The sequence below is a fragment of the Elephas maximus genome, chromosome 23 (assembly GCF_024166365.1).
Source record: "Elephas maximus indicus isolate mEleMax1 chromosome 23, mEleMax1 primary haplotype, whole genome shotgun sequence".
In the NCBI taxonomy this organism is placed as follows: Eukaryota; Metazoa; Chordata; class Mammalia; order Proboscidea; family Elephantidae; genus Elephas; species Elephas maximus.
Window position 1 is genome coordinate 55,604,517 of NC_064841.1, and position 24,332 is coordinate 55,628,848.

The 24,332-nt window shown below is 43.7% G+C and overlaps 1 protein-coding gene across 10 annotated transcripts in view; it reads right to left on the reverse strand.

Moving 5' to 3' along the window:
* The window catches only part of SPATA13 (spermatogenesis associated 13), a 207,974-nt gene that overhangs the window by 55,739 nt on the left and 127,903 nt on the right, over positions 1-24,332 (reverse strand). For 9 of the 10 annotated variants that reach the window (XM_049867142.1, XM_049867143.1, XM_049867145.1 and 6 more), the window contains 3 exons: positions 2,094-2,230; positions 527-706; positions 13-198 (listed from right to left, as the gene is read on the reverse strand). In XM_049867142.1, the coding sequence (XP_049723099.1) occupies positions 13-198; positions 527-706; positions 2,094-2,230 (503 nt within the window). Of the gene's footprint in view, positions 1-12; positions 199-526; positions 707-2,093; positions 2,231-17,807; positions 23,706-24,332 lie in introns of those variants that run through there. The other variant, XM_049867152.1, reaches the window with a different exon arrangement.

Sequence of the window (24,332 nt, forward strand, 5' to 3'; positions counted from 1 at the left end):
CTGGCACCTCACCTCACAGATGTCCTTGAGATGCTTGATGTATACCCGCTCTGTGTTCATGATCTCCCGGATCACGTTCGTCCTCATCTGGTGCTTATTTTCTGCGTGTTTGAGGCGGGCGTGGCCAGCACCCTCATCCTCCTCCTCGCCCTGGGTGCTGGTGGAATTCTCTGGCAGCTCTTCCTGATTGACTCGCAACTGTGGGCAACACAAAGGGCAGCTGACATAGGGGTGAGCCTTCCATAGGGCCAGGCCAGTGAGAAGGTAGCCTGGCCACAGTCTGGAGAGTGCCAGACAACTCAAGGGACAGAGCAGAATGGCAAACAGCTAGTTTACCTTAGTTAAATTTTTTACTTCAATCCAGTGTAATTCCTTAATGCTCTTAGATAGTCTTATACAGGTTTGACTTGCATGTTGGATTAAAAACCATTACAATAGAGCTGAGTCTGTAAGGAGTGAGACTGGCCTCACACAATTTCCTGTCTCCCCTTCCGTACTGTGGAGAGTGGAGACAGCCACCACTTACCCTGACAAAGCTTGCAGGGAACCAGGCTTCCTTGTCTTCATTCCGGCCCCACCACCAGTCCTTATTGGAGGCCTCCAGGACTTGGATGACGTCCCCGGCCTTGAAGCCCAGCTCCTGGTCATCCATGGTCACATGGTCCCACAGGGCTTCTGCGCAGACCACACTGCCATCACTGATAAGCTGAAACGGAAGACACACGGTGGTGCTGAGCAGAACGCGGGGGCTGGCAAAAGAGTGGAGGAGAAGGCGTGCGAGCTCTTTCAGGGTGAGATCTGTATCTAGTCCTCATTTGTATACACCTATCCTGGGGTGGTATGAATGGTTTGCCCTCACCTGTTAACTGAAAGGTTGGAGATTTGATCTACCCACAGATGCCTCAGAAAAAAGGCCTAGTGATCTACTTCCAAAAAATCAGCCACTGAAAACCCTACGGAGCACAGTTCTACTCTGACACACACAGGGTCGTCATGAGTCAAAATCAACTTGACAGCAACTACTAAAAAACTAAAAACTGGTTACACAAAATGAACCAAGACCTTGTATGTCATGTAAAAACACACTGGGGCAGTCAAAATGAGGAGCATCACTCGGATGGTCTTAAAGGAAGCCCCAAATCTACTTTTTAAAAAAACGTATCACTAGCTCACTTATCTGTGGATCACTTCTCCAACAAAACTGAGTATCTAGGCTACAGCAAAGAGCCAGGAACTAGTCCCCCCAAAATGGTTTCTGAGCAGTCAGGCTAGTTGCCATGAAGCCAAGCACCCAAAGGTTATGCACGTACTTTACTGAGAATCCCTGACATCTTCACCCAGAGCTTATTGTCCATACTTTACAATTTAATAAATACTGTCTCTAATTTTATTAAAGAGAGTAAGACATGGTCCCTAGGTATTTAACAGTTAATTTAAAATGTAAAAACACACAGTGACTCAAAAATTACAGCCTCTGGGCCCGTCTCATAGCCTGCCACAGGAGCACATCTCCTTAGCTCCCCATGGGTGACAAGATGTTATACAATAACTAAGGATAGTCATCGGGATTCCGAGTTACTGAGAAGTTAGGCTCCACACACTCTGATCAAGACATCAAAGAGTTAGAGGATTTCTATAAAAAGGGTTAAAGCTACAGGATGGCAGAAAGAATACCCTATTTGTAGTCAGAAAATGTGCAGTTAGTCAAAGTTCTGGCATTTGCTAGCAAGAAAGTTAATCTCTCAGTGTCAGAATGTTTATTAAAATGTAAATAATAATTATAGCATTTACGTCTTAGATCAGTTGTGAGAATTACAGGAGATAATAAAAGTGAAAGCGTTGCATAAACTGAAAAGCACTAATCAAATGCCAACTATTGCTGCTAGCATTACTTAAGCAGATATGCTTTAGTTATCTGGAAAATTAAATCGCAAGGCTTGTCCTTGGCAATGTCAGAAAATCATACTGTTGTTTTAATCAGAGCTCTAGGTTTTAGGGTTTATTTAGTTAAAAAAAAAAAAAATTAGATAGCCAAGTTTGCCTTGATTCTGGATGCTGAAAATCGGGTTATTTACAACTGCGAATTCCAGTACCTCGTTGATGGCTAGCTGCTCCCCGCCGGGCTGTAAGTAGCGAGGGTTGGCCTGGCAGAGCTCTTCATAGCTGTAGTCCTCCTCACTCCCATTGTCGTCAACTAAGGCAGAAGACTCAGTACCTCCATCTGCAGAAACTAAAACCAGAGGGAGGGCAGGGTTTCAAAGACACAGCTAACACAAGTTGTCTTTAAGCGATGCAATCAATCACCTTGGAGGACGTATGCCCAACGATCAGTTACTCAGAAAATTCTACCGATACTTTAATTCAAAGGTACCCGTCGATGCTAAGAAGAACTGGAGTCAGGTGTTATGGGAAGTGTGAAGTGGAACATTTCAGAGAACACTGCTAACAGGCACAATGTCAACCTGCGAATTCAGATACTGAATGAGTTATGCATGATTTAGTTAGAAATTTATGTTCTGAAGTTGATATAAAAAACATAAATATAGTGTTTCCAAGAAATGTGCTGACAAGTCTGACAAGTGGAAAAAAAAACCCAAAAAGCTAACTTTAAAAAAAATGTCCTACTTCCATCATTCACCTGAAAGGCAATAATACTGTTACCAAAATGTAAAGGTTGTAATAGTATCCTAAGAGAAAACGTGTAATCATTCTTATCATTTGTCCATAAATGACAGGAATAAACTCTCAGTATCAGAATTAGGAATTACATAGCACTGTTATGGATTGAATTGTGTCCTCAAAAAGTATGTTTTGAACTCCTGGCCCCTGTCCCTGTGATTCTGTTTGGAAATAGGGGTTTTCTTTTGTTGTGTTAATGAGCCACACCAGTGCTAGGGGATCCTAAACCTAATCACTTCTGCACTATAAAAAGACCAGAGTGGGCATAGAACACACACTTGGGGGAAGACAGACTCCATGTGAGGATGGTCTTCAAGCCAAGGAACAACAAGCCAGCAGCACTAGGTAACTAGGATAAGCACCTTTATCAAAAAGAGAAGGACCTTTCTAAGGATGGGTGTGGCATTTTGGATTGGCCACCTTCATATTCAGTGGCTACTTTTCTACTGGTGACTCTTCCCAAGGCTAATCAGTCACAGAGCAGAGAGAAGTTTCTTTTTTTGGACCATTGGCTTCACCCATCTTGTATAAGCTCAGGGACTTCTCCAGCACTAATTTCTCTAACGGAATGAATGGCTGCCAGGTGCTGCGTGTGCTAACTGCTGGGGGCAACACACAATAGGAAATAGATGTCTCCTGTCCTTAAGGAGTGGAGATTTCAGGGAGGGGGTGCACTGGACGTGGGGTAGAACAAATAAAATCCAAGTATTTATGATTCAAGCCAAAAAGTTGGAAATACCGAACCAAACCTGTTGCTGCTGAGTCAATTCCGGCTCATAGAGATCCTACAGGGTAGAGTAGAACTGCCCCACAGGGTTTCCAAGGAGCTCCTGGTGGATTTGAACTGCCAACCTTTTGGTTAGCTCTTAACCACTACACCACCAGGGGTTATAAGCAAGGTAAAAATCAAGTAGTAGGAGGAATTTTAAAGCAAGAGACCATTCCATCGCAAAGAGTACAGGGAAAGGCTTCGTGGAAGAGGGAGCAGTGGCTATTCAAGATATTTGAGATGGCTGCTGATTGGGGGAAAAAAAGTGCTTTAATTTGAAGCACATGGTACAAGTAGACTGGATGGAATAAAAGAGACTGAAAAGATAAGGTGAACACACTGTGGAAGTCCTCATGGAGGAATAGAGCAATGGGCTGCTATGTTGGGGTCATGAGCACAGGAGTGACAGGTGTTGAATAGAGGTCCCTGGATACCACAGAATAGAAAGGTTTAGGGTCACAGAGGTCTGGGTCTAAATTCCCTCCCTGCCCCTTTCTAGGCATGGGACCTCAAACAGGCAACTCCCTCTCTCTCTGTGCTCCACTCCCTTCTTGGGAAAACTAGCACTTTCTTTTTGGAGAATTAAGCAAGACAATGTGCATCAAGATCCTAGCATCCTTGGCCCACACTTGGGGCTCAACAAACGACAGTTATTGTGGTGCCGGTGATAAGCATGAGAAGAGTTAGGCTGAAGAAAAATGACTTTACTACAGCAGGAAGGAAGGGCTGGGGGTGGGGGGAACCTGGAACCACAGGAACCAGTGGGAAGAAGCTGGGTGAGCTGGAAGGAGTGGTCATAGGAGCTGTACAAGGGCAGTGGCAATGGGGATGGAAGGGAGCAGATTCAAGAGTGTTGTGGAGGGTGAACAGATGTTTGGAACAAAGAGGGTAAGATCACAGAGGTTTCAATTTCAAGTTACTGGAAGACCTAACCAAAAAAAGGGACGTTGGGAGAAGCCACTGTGATGGGAAGGATGATGAAAACTTGGTTTGAACAAGAGGAGTTTGACACTGCAACGGGACAGTCCCCTGCCTGCCCTTCCTTTTTTTTTTTTAAATAATATTTTATTGTGTTTTGGGTGAAAGTTTTCACAATTAGTTTCCCATTTAACAATCACTACACATATTATTCAGAGACACTGAGAACATTTCTCACATGTCAACATTCTCATTAATTCCGTTCTAGATGTTCCATTGCCAGTGCTCTACTTTCCTGCCCCCTTACCTTCCATCTTTGCTTTAGAGTAATTGTTGACCCTTTGATCTCATATAGATGATTTTTTAAAGGTGCACAGTACTAACAGGTGATATTCTTTATTTTATGAGTCAATCTGTAATTTAGCTAAAGGGGACCTCAGGAGATAGTTGAGTCTCTCAGGGCAAGAGACTGGAGGAGTCCTCTAGTCTCAACTGGTCCAGTAGCTTTGGACTTTGAATTTGAGTTCTGTTTCACAATTTTCTCCTAGTCTATCAGAATGCATCTATAGTGGCCCTGATAAGACACCCTTCCTTTTTCTCAGAGACTTGGGAATCTAAATTTCTAGTAACTTTATCCTCAGGGAGGAGCCCTGGTGGCCTAGGGGTTAAGCACTTGGCTGCTAACCCAAAGGTTGGCGGTTGGAACCCATCAGTCTCTCAGTGGGAGAAAGACCTGGTGATCTTATACCAAATTATATTAAATTCTTATTAAATGTGAATTGAATTGTGTCCCCCAAAATATACTGGAATCCTAACCCCTATACCTGTAGACGTGACCCAGTTCAGAGATAGTTTTCTTTGTTACGTGAATGCGATCCTTCCAGCGCAGGGTGGATCCTCAACTAACCACTTCTGAGTTACAAAAAGAGCAGATTAGACACAGAGATACACACAAGGGCAACACAGGCACCACGTGAGGATCATGGACAAGGAAGGAATCAAAGAACTAAGGAACACCCAGGGCTATGAAAACGAAGAAATCCACATGGCTAAGATCGTGATTTGGACTTTTAGCCTCCAAAACTGTGAGAAAATGAATTTCTGTTCTTTAAAGCCACCACCTTGTGCCACTTATGTTACAGCAACACTAGGTAACTAAGACCATGTATATGATGATGAATTCAAGCCAAGTACACAAAACTAGAAAGGTATACAGACTGTAAATAATCTCACAGCAAAACACACACCTACAAAGACCATGGGATGTAGTGGGGAGAAGATATGGACACATAGGTGGACACAGCCTTTCCCAGTCAGGCCCAGCTCACGGCCCAGACCCCTGCCCAGCTACTTCCTCCTCTCTCCGCCTCTGTCCTCCTGCTCCCTAAGTCTAAAGTAAGCAGTTCTTGGTGATCCCCAGACAAACTGGGTCTTTTCAGTGGTCTGCACTTGACATGTGTTTCCTTGCTGCTCGGAGTGCCAACCGCCTCTCCATCTAGCAACCGCCCACACCCATCTGCAGTCATCTCCCTTTCACAGACCCTCCTGTCACCCCAAGGAGAGTGAGCTGCTCCCTCAGATGTTTTCTTCACGGTAACTTCTGTGATAGGACTTGTCATGTTGAGCTTTAATTCATCAGTTTATGCATCTGTGTTCCCAGGTGCCCAGAAGAGTGTATAGAACCTAGCAGATGTTCAGTAAAATGTAAATGGACTGACAACTGCTCTATAGCTGGCAAGTTAGGGCTCTCTGCAGGGAAAGTAAGCTTCTGGGCTCTGACCTCACCTGCCCTAGGTCCCTGTCCCCACCCAGGTCCTTCCCTGATTCCTACCCCACCTCATTCAGAAAGGCGAAGGGCTATCTGGGAGTTAAAAGTGAAAGTGAGCTGCCTCTGGGATGAAGGTGTTGCCAAGAAGGAACATCTTTCTGGATCACACAAAGCCAAAAGCCAAGAAACAATCTCTGCAGACCCCTGGTACTGCCTTCTGGGCCCCTCGCTTTCTTACCAAGTCACCAAAAAAAGAGAGGGTAGGCTTGTCAGGGACACAACAGATTCTGGCACCACAGCCGTTCCAGTGTCCAGGTGAGTGGAGTACAGTGCAGGTGTGTGTTCCTGAGGACCACCGGTCGCCGGGGCTATGCCACATCCCAGCATCCTCACAGGAGGGCTGCCCTCCAGGAGTACGGTGTTGTTGGTGCCACAAACACTTCTGTTACCCAACGCTGGGGGTGGGTGGGGATGGCTTGTCTTTCTCAAGTCAGGCTTCTGCTGAGATTGTACTATGGATGGTGACTGCTCCTTCTTACGTGTAACTTCCGCTGAGGATGCTGGGGCTGGGGTGTTTTAAGTGGAGAATGCAAGGCTATCTGGTTTAGGCCGCTTTCCTGCTGTGGGTGTTTGAGGGAAGAAGTCTTAAGGAAACAAACAAATTTTTATTTTTACATGCATGAGCATGTCTTGGGCTACAAAGTAAATGACTATACTCCATCTGAAAGCCTTCTCTACCTGGAGTCCTCAGGGCTAGCTGCCCAGACCAAGGTGCCCAGCAACTACACTGGTGAGTGGCTGAAATGTTTTAATTCTCCTGGGTAAGCAGACTACATACAAACCCTTAGTCTTTCAGCGGGGCCCAAGGGTAGCGATCTGCAGATTTCAGCAAGCACTCATCAGGCACTGCCAGACACAATGACATTTTTCCTTTTCACATTTCAGCAATAGTTGAGCCAAAAGTTGTGAAGCTCAGTAAAATAAAGGTGCCTGAGCCTCCTCTCTCCAGAGCAAAGCCCTGAACATGACACTTTGTCACTTGAAGAACCACTGAACAGTGTTTTCCCCCAGGGGAGATTCTTTACCATCTAGATCAGATGGCTGTTGTTACGAAAATCAGTCAGGAAATGAGAACTTTTTTTTTTTTTTAAAGCCAGTAGTGATCACACATAACCACATAGTTCACAGGAGTCTAATAAAAGAATTAAAAAAACATTCCACCGGGAAGATGCTAAACCTTTACAGGATGTATCGGAGTAAAACCCTCTGGAAACAGACAAAGACTCCATATACTGAATGATTTCTGAGTGGGTATCAAAGAGCCCTGGTGGTGCAGTGAGTGGTTAAAGCACTAACTGAAAGGTCGGGAGTTCAAACCCACCAGCCCCTCTGCAGGAGAAAGATGTAGCAGTCTGCTCTATAAAGACTTACAGTCTTGGAAACCCTATGGGGCAGTTCTACTCTATCCAACAGAATAGCTATGAGTCAGAATCAACTCAATGGCAGTGGATTTTTGGATCACATGCACTTAGGAAAACGGCTCTGGCTGAGAGGCTCACGAGAAGGATGACTTAAGAATGAAGTGTTTCAACGTAAGGGATGAGCATTACTGAGCGCTGCAGAAACAAGATGGTTCTCAGGTCTCACAGGGTGGCAGAGACAGTTTTGTAGTGGTCTAAGTGAGGCAGAGGTCCTGGGGTGGCGCGATGGTTAATGCCCTCGGCTGCTAACCCAAAGGTTGGAGGTTTGACTCCACCCAGAGGGTCCTTTAACAGAAAGGCCTGGCAATCTGCTTCTGAAAAATCTGCCACTGAAAACCCTGAGGAGCACAGTTCTACTCTCGCGCGCAGGGATACCATGAGCGGGGATTGACCCCATAGCAACTGGTTTTTTTTAAGTGAGCAAGGGTTAAGAGATGGGGTGGGAGAGACCAACGTGGATGAGGGAAAGGCTAAGGAATTGAGAGTAAAAGAATCTGGGTAAGTGTCCTTGCTTTGCTAACGTTCTAGCTAAATTACCAGGAGTAAGGCACATGACCTCTTTCAATTCCAAGTTTTCCATTTGTAAAGTGGCGGTGCGTTTACGTGTCTGATCTACTCAGAAGTCATGCTTTTTCTTCTCCCTTTCATTTTTTTTTTTTTTCTCTCATATCTCACATCAAGTTTCCAGCAACCCTCTGGCTCTATCTTCACAACACATTCAGGACCCAAGCACTTCTCACCCCTCTGTCAAGGAGGGTCACCCACACCTAGGTCAGGTCCGCAGCCTCCTCACTGATCTCCCTGCTTCTGCCCTGGCCCCTTTTGGTGCCTCTCATCCTGGCAGCCAGAGGGTCCTTGAAGCCACAAGCCAGTCAGATTACGTTGCTCTTCTGCTCAGAACTACTCAAAGGACAAGAAGCCAAGGTCCTTGCAGACTCCCTCCTTCCCCTCTCCATACCTAATAAACACATTACCTCCTCCTGCTCAGCTCAGCTCCCTGACTTCCTGGCTGCAAACACTCCAGGCACCCCCTCCTCAGGCTCTGAGGCTCCTCCCCAGACACAGAAGCATTCACTTCCCTCTCCTCAGGGCCTCTTGCCCAAGTGTGCCTTCCCTAACCAGCCCATTTAAAATCCACCTCCACCCCCACACATACTCTTTAACCTTCTTCCCTGCTTTATTTTTCTCCATTGCATTGACATCATCTAATATATTCTGTTTACCCTCTGTCTCCTCCAACTAGAATGTAAGCTACATAAAGGCAGTGATTTTTTTATGTTTATTCTTAACTGTGTTTCTATGCCTAGTCCACTGCCTGGTGTATGTAGGTGCTCAATAAGTATCTGTTGGCTGGATGGAAATACAGTATACTGACTAAGAATAGGGCTGGCTTCAAATGATAGCGCCAACAGTTTTTTTTCCCCCTTCTACAGGGAGTCCCTGGGTTATGAACGAGATCTAGTCCCTAAGTGTGTCTTTATGTTGAATTTGTAGAATTTGTATGTAAGTCGGAACACGTGCATATGGTTCTTAATTAGCCTTACTTTAGTGCAGGGCCTGGAACCTGTTCATTCCGGTTCAGACCCCTACTGAGAACTTGCATTTCTAACAAGTTCCCAGGGGATGCTAATGCCACTGGTTAGGGACCAATTTTGAAAAAAAGCAGTGGTTCTCAAAATTTATTACACATAAGAATCACCTGGAGATCTTGCTAGACTGTAGATTCTGATTCCACATATCTGGGGTGGAAATACAATTTCTCAGCGTGTGTTCGAACCCCGAATGAACCAGTTGGAAGCCTTGCTTTAGTGGAAGCAAAGGGTTAAAACCTTCTGAATGATTTAAAAGCTGCAAATACAGCAAGCGAAGGTGGTTGTGATGCATTTGTTGCAACTAAAATCAAATGTTCCTAACCCAAGGACTTAGTGCGTTTTTCTTGTTTGAGTTGAGTCTTGGGTCACATTCCTTTCTCAGTTTTTTTCATCTTTGAAAACCAGGTAATAGCCACGTCACAGAGGTATTTGTAAGAATTAATGAGATTCTATGTGAAAAAGCACTTAGCACACAGTAAAGTCTCAATAATTGTGATTACAGTAGTCTGTTGTGAGCTTCAAATGAAATGATTTATGAAAGTGCTTGTAAACTTAGAAACACTATAGAATTGCAAAATATTATTTGATGGGGAAAACAGTTAATTTATTGTGCAGTTATAATGTAACGGAACGTTTTTATGTGGAGCTCATATAATCCTCCCTACAACACTATGAGTGAAGTCCCAATCAGTATCACACGCTGTGCCCACCTGGTACAACTCTTACCCTTTCGGGCTGTGGTGGTGCCTCCAGTACTACCTCTGCTATTGTTAACAAGAAAATGACCACCTGAGAAATAATACAAATGGCTTAATGCCCCAAACTTTAATCCTCTACTTTATTCTGGAGAGTAGCCTTATTCACTGATGCCTTCTTTTGGCTGACTTTTTCTTCCTTCTCCCCACCTCTGTTTCCAATTGTCAATGATGGATTTCATTTTGTTTTTAACCTTTCTCTTCACAATCTTAACTTCTTTCGTGATTCTAAACTCCCTTCCAAGTAGATGACTCCTGTCTTAGTCGTCTAGTTCTGCTATAACAGAAATATCACAATTGGATGGCTTTAACAAAGAGAAATATATATTCCCTCACAGTCTAGAAGTCCAAATTCAGCACACCAGTTCCAGGGGAAGGCTTTCTCTCTCTGTCGGCTCTGGAGAAAGGTCCTTGTCATCAATCTACCCTTGGTCTAGGAGCTTCTCTGTACAGGAACCCCAGGTCCAAAGGGTGTGTTCTGCTTCTGGCACTGGTTTTTTGGTGGTATGAGATCTCCCTGTCTCTCTGCTCGCTTCTCTCTTTTATATCTCAAAAGAGATTGGCTTAAGACACAATCCAATCCTGCAGACTGAGTCCTGCCTCATCAACATGGCTGCCACTGATCCCATATCATCAACATCATAGAGATAGGATTCACAACACACAGGAAAATCACATCAGAACACAAAATAGTGGACAATCACACAATACTGGGAATCATATCCTAGTCACACTGATACACATATTTTTGGGGGACACAATTCAATCCATGAAACTCCCAAGCTGGCGTTTTCAGCCTTTAACGTGCACTCAATCTCCTGTCCTATAATTTATATGAATTTTATGGAGCTGGGTTTTCCAGTATCTGGTTCTACTCGGTCTTACAGGGTTGCTATAAGTTGAAATCAACTCGATGGCAAAAGATTTGGTTTGGTTTTTTGGTGTCTAGATGGGGAGAGATTTCAGGGTTACATTTTGAGACTACATTTGTGTCTAGCATGGTTTTCTATTATTACCCCATACTCACTAATTTCTCCTATGTATTTCCCTTCGAAGGCCATAGCTTCCTTTAGGGCAGGAACAGAGACTTTCTATGTTTGTATCCCAGCACCTAGCATAATACCTGGCATAGAGAAGGCACCCAATAAACGTTTTTGAATGGAACTGCAAATTGCTGTGGCAAATTGAGGCCTCGAGAAGTTAAAATATTTAACTGGGTGACACAGTGATGGGTCAGGGCCAGGATGCACTGCCTCTCACTCCAGTGCTCACCCTCTCCAGGCAAGTCTCTGTGCCTTCGGTCTCCCACCCCAAGCCACACCATAAACTACTTGAAAGGCAGTATCTTAAAACAGTGGTTTCATTATATTCACAAGAAAAACAAACAAACAAAACTGTTAAAGTCCCACTTGATCCTGACTCATGGTGACCGCACAGGGTTTTCAATAGATGAGTTTTTGGAAGTAGGTCACCAGGCTTTTCTTCTGACACCTCTCTGGATCAACTTGAATCTCCAACCTTTCAGTTAGCAGCTGAGTGCATTAACTGTTTACATCACCCAGGGATTCCATTCACAAGAAAGCATGTATTAGTTATCTATTACCCCGTGGAAAAATTTTTCTGCAGTATTTTCAAGGTCCTCTGTAACCTGACCCCCACACCTTCCATGGTGTGCCAGAGCCCGCAACCCACCTCCATAGGACAGACCTCTCAACCTCTACCCAAATGTAACAGGCCTGTGCCCACAGCTTGGGTAAGATACAGCCTTCTTCAAACCCTCTTCATTACAACTCCTTGCTAAGTGAATGGATTGTCATCTAACTTCCATGGGCTTCTGAAACTTCAGTTTTTATTTTTTTAATCTGAGGGAATTTTATGTGATGCACAGCTGCTATAAATTCTCGAAATGTACTTCAGCAAAATTAGGAGAGAGGAATATATTATAATAAAAAAGTAAATGGAACTCTGTATGATTTCTCCTGTTGAATAAATAGGTGTGGAAAAGCCATTCTGAAAACTATCTTGTAAACATGGAGCAAGAACCGCTTTAAATTGAAATTACTTTTAAAACCCCAAAGTCCTCCTAGATGTAATCAATATGAGAGCAGATACAGAGTGTTCTCCTCCCATAAGCACTTCTTAACACACCAGTGAAGCCAACTGAAAACCCCAGTGACCATCTGAAAGCTTAGCGTATTTTCAGCAAATACCTCTGACTGATGATTCTGAGACAATACAATCTGTCCTATGGAGTACTATTATTTATTTATGTAATAAAATGAATTTATAACACTCTTGCTTAATAGTCACTGTGAACCAGTCCCGCCTGAAAACCCTGCCCTCCCTTGTCTCCCAGGCTCTGTTCTGGGATCTTCATTTCCCTACCTTACTGGCTATATCCCTTTACTACCTCTGTCCCTTTAACAGTCAGCTTCTTAAGATCTGGCCTTTGACCCTCTCCTCCAAGTCTATTTGCTTACTTCCTGGATGAATTTACCAACTTTCCAGGCTGCAGCTGCCACCTGAGGCTATCTCCCCAGCCCTCTTAGGAGCAATTAGGTAGCTCTTTAGAGTCAGCATGTTCAGAGAGGATATGCGTTTTCCTAACTCAGTAGGGCTATTGCAAACAATAATTGGAGAAGATATTTAAAAAAATAAATAAATAAACAGCTTCCACACTTCTCAAAAGGTAGCAGACTTCTTCTGTCTAAACTTAGGTTTTTACACTGGTGACAGAACCAAACCTGACAATTGACTCTAAAGGTGAATTTTTATGACAGGAAATATCAAATACTATTAAACAATATAAGACTTGACTTCATAACACTTGCCAAAGGATAAGGATTTCCTATAGGATTTTGATTTGCACACATACAGACAGGCCCACACCCCGTGTCCTAAGTGGGTGGTTTTTCTCAGGGCGTACAACAGTTCTCATCCCCATCTGCTTCATTCTTGTGCATCTACGGGTTTTTGATTCCAGCGGCAGAATGTCAAAGCACTGGACTGGGAGTCCCAAGATCACACTTTGGGTCCCAGGCAGGCTACTGTAGCACACACCTCCACTTCTTTGAGCCTCTGTTTTCTCATTTGTAAAATGAGTCAATGTCATGCTAAATAAAAGGAAGCCAAGAACTAATGCGGTAGTCTTTATAATCAGAAACTCTATACCCATTAAACAGTAACTTCCCACTTCTCCCTGTCACCAGTCCCGGGTAACCTCTGTTCTACTGCCTTATGATTTTGCCTATTCCATATACCTCATATAAGTGAGATCATATAATATTCGTCCTTTTGTGTCTGGCTTATTTCTCTCAGTGTAATGTTTTCAAGGCTGATCCATGCTGTAACATATATCAGTACTTCATTTCTTTTATGGCTGCATAATATTCCACTGTAACTATATACCACATTTTGTTTATCCATTCATCTGTTGATGGACACTTGGGTTGTTTCTACCTTTTGGCTATTGTGAATAATGATGGAATGAATGTTCATATACAAAAACCCATTTAAGTCCCTGCTTTCAATTCTTTTGAGTACATACCTAGGAGGAGAATTGCTGGTTCAAAACATTTTATGTCTAACTTCTTGAAGAACCACCAAACTGCTATCCACAAAGGCCACACCATTTTACATCCCCACCAGCAATGGATGAGAATTTCAATCTTTCCACGTCCTTGCCAACACTTAATATTTTTGTTTCCTGATAATAGCCATCCTAGTGGGTGTAAAGTGGTATTTCATTGTTGTGGTTTTGATTTGCATCTCCCTAAGGACTCACAGAAACCTTGGTGGCGTAGTGGTTAAGAGCTACTGCTGCTAACCAAAAGGTCGCTCCTTGGAAACCCTATAGGGCAGTTCTACTCTGTCCTATAGGATCGCTGTGAGTCAGAATCGACTCAACGGCATTTGTTTCTTTTTTTTTTTTTTTGTATTAAGGACCCATGCTGTTGAACATCTTTTCATGTGCTTATGAGCCATTTCTTAACTTCTTTGGAGAAAAGTTTACTTAAGTCCTTTGCCCATTTTTGATTGAGCTATTTGTCTTTTTGTTGCTGAGCTGTACAAGTTCTTTATATATTCTGGATATTGAACTCTTATTAGATATAACCCACCAGACCCAAATATTTTCTCCCATTTTGTAGGTTGTCTGCTCACCCTCTTCGTAGTTTCTTTTGATGCACATCCTCCGATACCCCCAGGGATTCAAGTTCAGTGGGTCCAGGTTAGGGCAGGGAACTGTATTTTGTAAAAGTTCTCTGTGTGACTGGCTGCAGCCAGCCCTGGTGTCTGGGAGCCACAATCTGGAGTGAAGAGGCATCAACCAGGGGCCCTGAAAGCTGGACAGTGAGTTTTACTGTTTCGTGTTAACTTCCTGAGGCCCGGGTTTGTTTCGTGCTGTGGCGGTTGTTCCCTTTGTGCCCATCCGTCTCTGTGGCCTGGGGGCCAGGTTTAGGCTCATGGCTCCAGTCCACAGAGCCATTGTTAAAAAAATGCTCACCCGCTACCTTTGCCATTTCCGGTTTTAAGATGGGAAGTGAGGTTGGCTTATCTCAAACCTGAGGAAGTCTGAGTGATCAGCAGGAGGTTCTCTGAAATGCATGTTGTTAGCAGATTACTCTACGTGCAGGAATTTCCCTGAAGTCTCCACTAAGTGTGGGGAAATCCCCAGAGGAGCCATACTGCCTGGGAAACAATGGGGGTGCAGAGGTAAAATTCTCGCCTTCCATGCAGGAGACCCGTTTTATTTCCAGCCAATGCTCCTCACGCTCCTGTGTGTCAGCGGAGGCTTGTGTGTTGCTATGATGCTGAACAGATTTCAGTGGAGCTTCCAGACTAAGAAAAACTAGGAAGAAAGTCCTGGCAATCAGCCAGCGAAAATGCTGTGGAGCACAACAGTGATGGGGATAGCATAGGAATGGGCAGCATTTCGTTCTACCGAGCACGGGGGTCGCCATGAGTGGGAGGCCAACTTGATGGCAGCTAACAACACTAAGGTAGGAAGGTCAGGGCTGGGAGCCCTGGGCCACAGTGCCTTTCAGGTGCCCCCTCCCCTCACTGTCCATGGGTGGGCACAGAAACTCCAGACCCCTATGGGCACTACAGCCATGTTTCTTTGTGTCTTGAGGCTAATCCTATGTAATGTCTCCAATTCAGACCTAGATTTGGGCTTCCAGTTTCTCTGCCTCTGGCAGTGAGCCATCAGGTTTGACCTCTGGCTTGCCTGGTGCTGTCCATTTCTTCTTCCTGGCCAGTGGATGCATGCTCCTCCTGGATTTCTGGTCCTGACCAGGGCTCCTCACGTCCATCGCAGCTGACACCTGTCGACCTATTCTGTACCTGCCTCTTTCGCCATGTTGCGTCTGACCTCTCCTTTCCAGCTCCTGACCACTGCATCGCTGGTTGGCTAAACACACCATCAACAGTAACCTCTAGGTTTCACAGCAGCCAGACGGTGGACTGTTATTATGCACCAGGCACTGCACTGAGCACTGGACACACATCGCCTCACTAAATCTGCACAAGCGCCCTGGAGTAATGACTGCCCATGTTTCAAGAAGGAAAGCCCCTGGGTGGCAGCTGGCATAGAGGAGTAAAAGGGGGTCAAAGAGACTGAGTCCATCATAGATGCTCCCAAGCGGTAGGGCCAGAATTCAAACCAGGTCTGTCTGGCCTGAAGAGCTATGTTCCCATCTGGCCTCCCGGTCCTGGGCACACTGAGTTCACACCTATAGGCCCGTCCATCACAGTGCACACTGCTGCCAGGCCTGGGCAATCAGATGTGCTCTGGCTTGTGGGATACCCTGCCCAGCCCTGCCGAAGTGCCTCTCCTGAGGGCATGGGCTGTCTCCTCAGTGACCCACAGCCCCTTCCCTGGCCACCTGTCTTCTCAGCGCTGTCAAACTAGATCAACAATTTAGAAAGCTTTACACTTTATTTTATACCAGCATACCATTTAACCAGCTGCTGTCAAGCGGATTCTTACTTATGGCGACCCCAGGTGTGTCAGAGAAGAACTGCGCTCCACAGGGTTTTCAATGGCTGATTTTTCAGAAGTGGATGTACAGGTCTTTCTTCCAAGGTGCCTCTGGGTGGACTTGAACCTCCAACCTTTAGGTTACCAGTCAAGCGTGTTAACTGCTTGCACCACCTGGGAACTCCCAGCATACCACTGAGTTGGTTAAATACTGTTTGTTGTCATTTCCATGATACATATACATGTAATATACAGCATACGCGAAAGACAATTGTCTTCAGAATTCATTGAACTAGAGAACTTTTAGAGTAGAAGAAGAAACACGGCTACAGAACTGGCCTCCTCTGTTAGAGACGTTCCTAAGACCTCCCTTCTCTCTCTTTAAAGCCAGGTTGATCACAGAGAGCCCAGAGTGCTGATAAGGGCAAGGACAGAACACTTGAGAAAGATTTCCCAAATCTTCTCATGGTACAAGGGACAGGGGAGGAGCGTGCAAAGCCTTAGCCACAAGAAGCTGAGGGGCTGTCTTTTTAGCCACATCCTGAAAAGCACTCCAGGGAGAGCCAGGGGTTCCGTCGGCGCCTTTCCCCTCGCTGGCCGAGTGTGGGAAGGAGGGCTGGAAACCCTGTCTCTGAGCAGGAATGCTGCAGGGAGGCGTAGCAGATAAGGAAGGGTCCACTATCTCTGAGCTGGCTCCCCTCGCAGGCTCTCCCACAGGCACTTCTCTCTTTCTTGGCATAAGGACACAGACATACACACACGGGCCTTCAAGGATAAGCCCAACGGAAGGACAGACAGATGGCATCTGGAGTGGCAGGAAGGAGGCAGCAGCCGCCTCCAGAGCTCTGGCCGGTCCAGTTCAGTGTGGTCGGCCACCAGGGCTGCTCTACTCCCTTAGGCAAACCGACAACATAGCCAGTAGTAGACAGCTCTAGTTCTGAATGTAGAAGTTACTGGGCAACTTTGTCCCCATTTTATACACTTTTAGTGAGTGAAATGAACTCCACACTGGTCTTGATTTTTTAATCTGTCCAGACACACAAATCATAACCACACCCCTGTCTTCTACCGGCGCCCAGAAAACCGCCCAGACAGACAAGGCCCACGGCGGTCTCCAGGCCGTCAGCTCAGCTCTCATTCATTCCCGTGTGAGTTACTAGCATTTACTTAAGGCAAAAACAGAGACAGGATTTTTTTTTTTTTTAACACAGTCTATTGTATCCATGTACAGCAGTCATTTAAAATTCTTTCTGTGAAATTTTTTTCTCTGACTTCCTTTTAAGAACGCATAACTTATAACTTCCTACTGTGAGAGGACATTTCTACACTTAAGAAGGAACTACTTAATTGTCGCATCGATGACACAAAAATACTGAAAAGGAAGGTGAGATAAGGGAGAAACAGTAATAAACCGAGCAATACCACTTTTGCAAGCAGTAAACAGTATTTCTGAGAATCAATTCACAGCCTAGAACCACACACATCTTGAATTATCAAGAAACATATTTATCTACTCCGACAATAAGCTCTTGAATGAAAGAATTTCACATAATAGAAGCAAAAAACAGCAATTAAAACTAAATCCATAAATCATAGATGATAGTCCAGGTTTGATTCTTCTTATTTCCTATTTCATTTTACAGTCCTACTAACTATTCTGCCATAAACAAAACCAATTTCTGATTCACTATGCCCACAACTAAAACTACTTAAAAGACACTTCACTAGAAAGGCAAGCCTTTACATACTAACTTACATGGGACCAGAAAAAGCAGAGAGAGAGAGAGAGAAAGAACTGTAGCTCTGAGGGAAGACAGAGTCCACAGAGACACTGGCATGAGAGAACTCACTCTCAGCACACGTACCCATATGCAGGCTTTCCAGACTCCAAAATCTTGCTATTTCCCCTCTAGCCACCATCCTTCCGTTTGAAGACCAGGAACACCTAGAGAAGGACTGGAGTTCAGGAAGCCAGTCCTCAAGGAATCACGGAGGAGCACACAGGCTTTCAGCTACAGAAACTGCAGAAAAAGCTTATTCACTGTGTGGCCTCTGTGTGCATTCCCGGCCGAGTCTGCTGAGAGCTGACAGCTCAGTGTGACGAGGGCTAGAGGCTCCACACACCGAGGGGACCGTCGGGCAGGAAATACGCGAAGATGGCAAAGCCTGCGTGTCGCAAACCCAGGCACACTCACAGGCATATTATGCAGAAACATGCGTGCTGCTTTCGGTGACAATCCCTCAACCCGAATTTGACTTCCAAGAGCTTTTAGAAAGGCTTCTATTTCATGGGAGAAAAGCCTAGAGGTCACTCAGTTCAGAAATGGAGTTAGGATTTCGCACTATGGCATGACAAAAATTTGAGTTATGATACTGCATTATGTTAACTGCAAATTTATGAAATCACTTTAAAAGGATTTTGTTTATAAGCTGAATTCTGTTTAAAAGCATATGTAACTATGTGAATACTTTTCTATGTGACATAATGTGTTTATATTTACTACATAAAGTATATATATCGTATAGAATGAAGACAACAATCTTAAGAGCTTCTCTCTACGTTACAGTTTATTTTTATTTCCTCTTTATACTTTTCTGTATTTTCCAAATTATCTACAATGACCAAGTGCCTTTTCCCCCCACATTGTGAAACAATGATTGTTAAGCAAACAGTCTGCTTCCTTCAGTTTCTTCATTACAGGAAGATGGCCATGTGACCAAGTGTCTACTGCATTTTCCACTTAATGAACAATGATGTAACATATGCAAAGCAGTTTTCACACAGTCATCTCTCAATAAATGTTGGCTTAAAAAAATCACAGTGCCAATTAGTAAAATGCATGCTTTACAATGGTTGGGTTCAAATTCTGCTCTAGCATAACTCACTCAAGGAGAGGCACCAAATCTCTAAATTAGTTCAGCTTCCTAGTCTGTACGGTGGGGCTAACTGGAACGTCGATAGTCCTTGTAGGGTTATTTGAGAACAGCGTGTTTAGAAGAGTGATGGCACTTCATTTGGGACTAATCAGTGGTAGCTATTACGCTGCTGCTGTTGCTCCCCAGAACCCCGCGGTACACACAGCAGCCAGCACCCACACAAGAGCTGCATTGTTTCCTACAGCACTAGCTTCCAGTGCAAAGCCACATGATTGGCTACAACAGCCATGTTGATTATGCATTATACTGTAGGCTTTTGTTACCTTTACGTGTTTGTGGACATTCTACTGATCTGGCCCATTCAATCCTTACCCTAAGGAAAGTTTTCTGGGGACTCATAGCTTCAGTAAACCATAACAGAGGTATTTTATTATCTTACTGAGGCAAAGTGAAACATACACACACAATCATATAGATACACACACTCAGATTTGAAGATCAGCTTCCAATCTCTGTTGTTGAGTGCTGTCGAGTCGATTCCTACTCACAGTGACCCCATGTGAAAGAGTAGAACTGCCCCATAGGGTTTCCTAGGCTGTAATCTTTACAGGAACAGATCACCAAGTCTTTCTCCTGCAGAGCAGCTGGGTGGAATCAAATGACCAACCTTTAGGTTAGCAGCTAAGCATTTAACTGCTGCTGTACCCCAAGTATTCAAAAAACAAAAAAGATTTAAAAGTCATATTTTTAAAATGTTTGATAGTTCATTCAATAAGGGCATATCTACTCTAAATATATTGATTTCATTGGACCACAGACTCAAAATACTCTCTGAAATTATTTTTCAGTGTAGATCCTTGTCTATAAACTTTCCTAAGCATACTTCACGGAACACTAGTCGCTTAAGGTTGGCAGTTCGAATCTGCCAGGCGCTCCTTGGAAACTCTACTGGGCAGTTCTACTCTGTCCTATAGGGTCACTATGAGTCGAAATCGACTTGACAGCAGTGGGTTTTTAATATGCTCCACAGAAAAGTTTGAAAACCACTAGATACCATATGTACCTCTTAGAAATCCACAGGGCACATTAGCAATCACAGGCTCTGAGAAGTCTAAATAAAGATACCTGTGCACCTTTGTTTAGCCCAGAATACCCAATTTTATTTGGCCACAAATATCTCTTTTACACCAACACAATAACCCCTAGGAGAGTGTCCCAGGGCCTTGCTACTCAGAGTGAGGTTCGAGGGCCAGGAGCAACAGCGTGATCTGGGAGCTGGTTAGAAAGGCAGAACCTAGAGTCCAGCTCAGATGTGTAGAATCAAAACCCACATTTCAACAAGATCACAGGTTGTTCAGGTGCTCGTTCAAGTTTATAAAATATCGTTCTAGGCAACTTAACAAACTGTGCAACACACTTTGAGAAGCTGTGCTATAGGGCAAAATCTTGAAAGTGTGTTTTTTCTCATTGATTCAGAAACTAATGAAGACCATGGGCTGCATGGGTAGACCTGGTGAAAGTAATTAGTGAGAATTCTAATACGGATCCTTTCTAGCAAAGCCTAAATTCCGGCAGGAGGCAAATAAAATTCAGAAGTCTTTCATTTTCTCAATATTTCTTTTTTGCTATTAAAATTGCTAGTTTTCAAGCAGTAAAGGCTGTCACTGCCACACTTCCTTAGTATTGTCTTAACGGTCTCTCTGTTCACTTTCACTTTTCAAAGGCAGTCGATACAAATGATATCTTCTGTTTCCCAAAGATTTTTCCTAGATGCAGGAATGAGGTCAAGGTACTAGTTTAAGATCCTTGGAATTTTATGATTTTAAGCCCGAAATGTTCGCTAAGTAAACTGGCACGGTCTGCACACTCAAAACAAAAACAGATGAAAGAAGGAAACAAAGCAAACAAAAACTGCATTTAAGCGAAGGACCCTCTTCAAAGCCGTTGACCCACCAACCCGCCTCAGACATTACTGGAAGAAGCTACTACTAACTAACGTAGAAAGGAGTATGGTAGAGCAAAGGGAAAGTCTGAAAATAACTAATTTTTTAAAGTGATGAGTCTAGATTTTACCAGACCAACAAGAACACTAAAACAAACACCTTAAGCATAGCTGAAAGGAGTCTGGAAATTCCCATGAATCTATTCTCCTTGGATAAGATACCACTAAACTACATCATCAGAACTGGGAACGTTACAAACACTGATTATTGGCGGCACTGACAGAATCAAGCAAAGGGATCAGTCCCGGGAGAGTGGAGAGATCCAAATTATATCTCTACATCAAATATTTAGATATCAGAGAGGATAAGAGTTGAAAACACATGACGTCAGATCACTTTTATTCTACAGATACAGGAATTTGAATTATTTGCTGCAAAATGGCCCTAGACTCATAAATATTTACATATAGACACACAGAAAGGAAATACCATGAAATTGCTGGAAAGGGAAGTTCAGAGGCATACCTCAAACTCAAAGCAACAGCCATCACTTGGCCTCCCCAGGACTTCTGGGGATTGACTATGTGGTCTGCAAGGTTCGTCTTAGCTAGGGATTTCTGTCTTATTTAAGTGCAACATGGTGTATCTTTTCTTACATGCCACCTTCTGATCATGTGCAGAGAGATTCCGGGCATTGGTTATCTACTCAACAACAAAAGTTCTCAGCTGCCGCTGCTTCTCTGCTGTTTCGCCAAAGCTGGGACCTCTCTACATGGTAGAGATGTCCTTAACCTAGGAGTATCCTAGGAACTTCTGTACCCGCACTGGGTTTAGATATGGCCCATTACTAAGAGCTACAGGAGCTAGATAGCAGGAGGCCACTGGCGGGTAGGGCAATGGTGTTCTTTGGCACAGCACCACTGTCAATTTTAGAAAACAGGACAGGTAGCACATCAGCCAAGAACCAAGGATCCCCACCCCTGGCTGCCACTGGCTGGACTGGGGCATAGCCTCCATTCCCATACAGGCAGTGACCACCCAGAGCCAAGAGCAGCATAACCAGGGATCTGTGCACATTCACTCATTGTCCCTCCTTGCTGATTTGTGGCTACAGTTCCTAAAGCTGGATGGGGGTTCCTTAAAACAAAAACAAAACCCGTTGCCTCCAAGTCAATTCTGACTCATAGTGACCCTATCGGACAGAGTAGAACTGCCCATAGAGTTTCCAAGGACCACCTGGTAGATTCAAACTGCTGACCTTTTGGTTAGCAGCCGTAGGTAGCTCTTAACCACTATGCCACCAGGGTTCCCAGGGGTTCTTTAGCAGGAAATAATTTACTACATTTGCTATCAGTTATTCAGGCCAATGTTCCCTTGTCCGTTGGCATAGATAATTGAGTGATCCCTTAATTCTGAATGGATTAAAGACAAATGTACAACTACCACCCATCTGTCTGTGGAGGTCTGTGTGTTGCTATGATGCTGAAGAAATTTCAGCAGAGCTTTCAGACTAAGATAGACTAGGAAGAAAGGCCTGGAAATCTAAGCTCTGTGTGTTGCTATGATGCTGAAGAGATTTCAGCAGAGGTTCCAGACTAAGACAGACTAGGAAGAAAGGCCTGGAGATCTTCTGAAAATCAGCCAATGAAAATCCTATGGATCACAACAGTCTGATCTGCAAGCGATCACAGGGATGGCAAAGGACCGGGCAGCACTTCGTTCCATCGTGCATGAGGTCACCACGAGTAGGGGTACAACTCCACAACAAGATTATTAATCTATGGTTCACAGTTAACACTATTTTCCAGAGAAATCTAAGCAGGCATGTAACATTTTCTGGCATATATTAATGCACAACCTCAGACAGCACTTCAGTTTGCTAACTGACTGCTGCTATATCTCTAAGGCAGGCTTGATTTAGGTGTTAACGAAACATCACTCAGTAGCCACAACTCGTCACAGAAGGGAAGGACCCAATCACATAGAACACACAGGAAATGGAGACTGAGCTACTAACACCCAGTGTGAGAACCACCCACTGTTCATTTGGGTGCCTTCAAAGCGACTGCTTTTTCTCCTTGGGTAATGTGGACTTGAACACACAACATGATGGAAAATTTACTTTCAATGGCTTAAATTAACCTTCCCATCTCTTACCCCTAACTCCCTATCCCACCATCTCCAAAAGCTGACCAAAGAAGACATTCTGTATGTGGGCACTGACGACAGCTTTTAGATTAACCCAGAAACAAGTGGAGAATTGTCCTTTCAAAGTTAAGGTGCTCTTAATTTCAAGATTGTTGCTTTTCCTGTCCTCTCTGATTTTTCATTCTTCAAGGCCTGATACATATTTCATCTCGTTTCTGTATTTATCTTTGGCTTTGGATCCTTAGGATGAAACACACGTTTCAAACATAATAGGAGCAAAATAGGTGTTGGATGAATTTTTTTCCCTTTGTTTTAATAAAAGATAGTTATTAGGACATTGTCTTAAAAACCATCAAACAAATGTGGAAATAAATCTGCACACTTATCTGTGCAAATCATTCTGTGTTTTGTGATGGAAAAATACAGTACACAGGAGGCAGTGAGGGAAAGGGGAAGAAACGTGGGCCTCCAAGTCAGTTTGCTTTGGTTTGAATGCTGGCTCCACTACCTACTACTTAAATCTTGCTTAGCTGAGCTAGGAAAAGTTACTGGATATTTTTAAGCTTTGGATTCCTCATCTGTAAGGTCAGGCCCGTAATAAGTACAGAGTTGTGTACGCATAGCAGTTGTTTGCTACATGTTAGTTCTCTTGCTCTCCTTCCTATAACTTTTAATATTCTTTCTTTTCCTTTTAAAATCCAATTTCTGTAACTCAGTAATTAGATATATGACATTTTGAAAACTTTTTTCTTTTTTTCACTCTAGTGGCTCAGGAAGAGCCGAACACAAGTTTTAGAACTGAGAATGTTAACTATTAGAAGATGAACATTGAAGAGTTTGCTGGAAAATGTTAAATACTCTACGATGTTTTTCTAAGACAGCACTGGAAAACTGTTTGTTTAAATTTTGATCATAGGCAATGATAAAGCATGAAATGCCAGCAAAGATAACTGTTAACTGAGCTAACTTAAGACTTGCAGGCAATATGGTTTCAGGCACTCATGTCCATATTTGTAATACTTGTTCTCTCATACAGAACCCTTTCATAATTTCTAAATTCCTCCTGACTCTGTGGAATCTACACTGTCTCATAGCCCGGTTAGAAAACAGTTGTTTTTACTGTGAGTGTGTTGGGAGTCAGGAAAACATTTTTACTGCAAGTACGTGTCTAAAGACAAATGAACTGATTGATCTTATTTTATAGTAAAATATAACCAACATCCAATATTTCTTTGTATTAGAATATAAAGTGGGATAGGGAAGGGAGAAGGGTATTAGACAAGATAAATGAAATCCGCACCTACTAATCAAGGCTCTTTGTCACCTCAACCACCTTCCCCAAGAGCTTTTACTATCCCTCTCAGTAGGGACTAAGCAAGTCAGATCTGAATTTTATTTTCTCCCTGATTCTTTATCAAAATA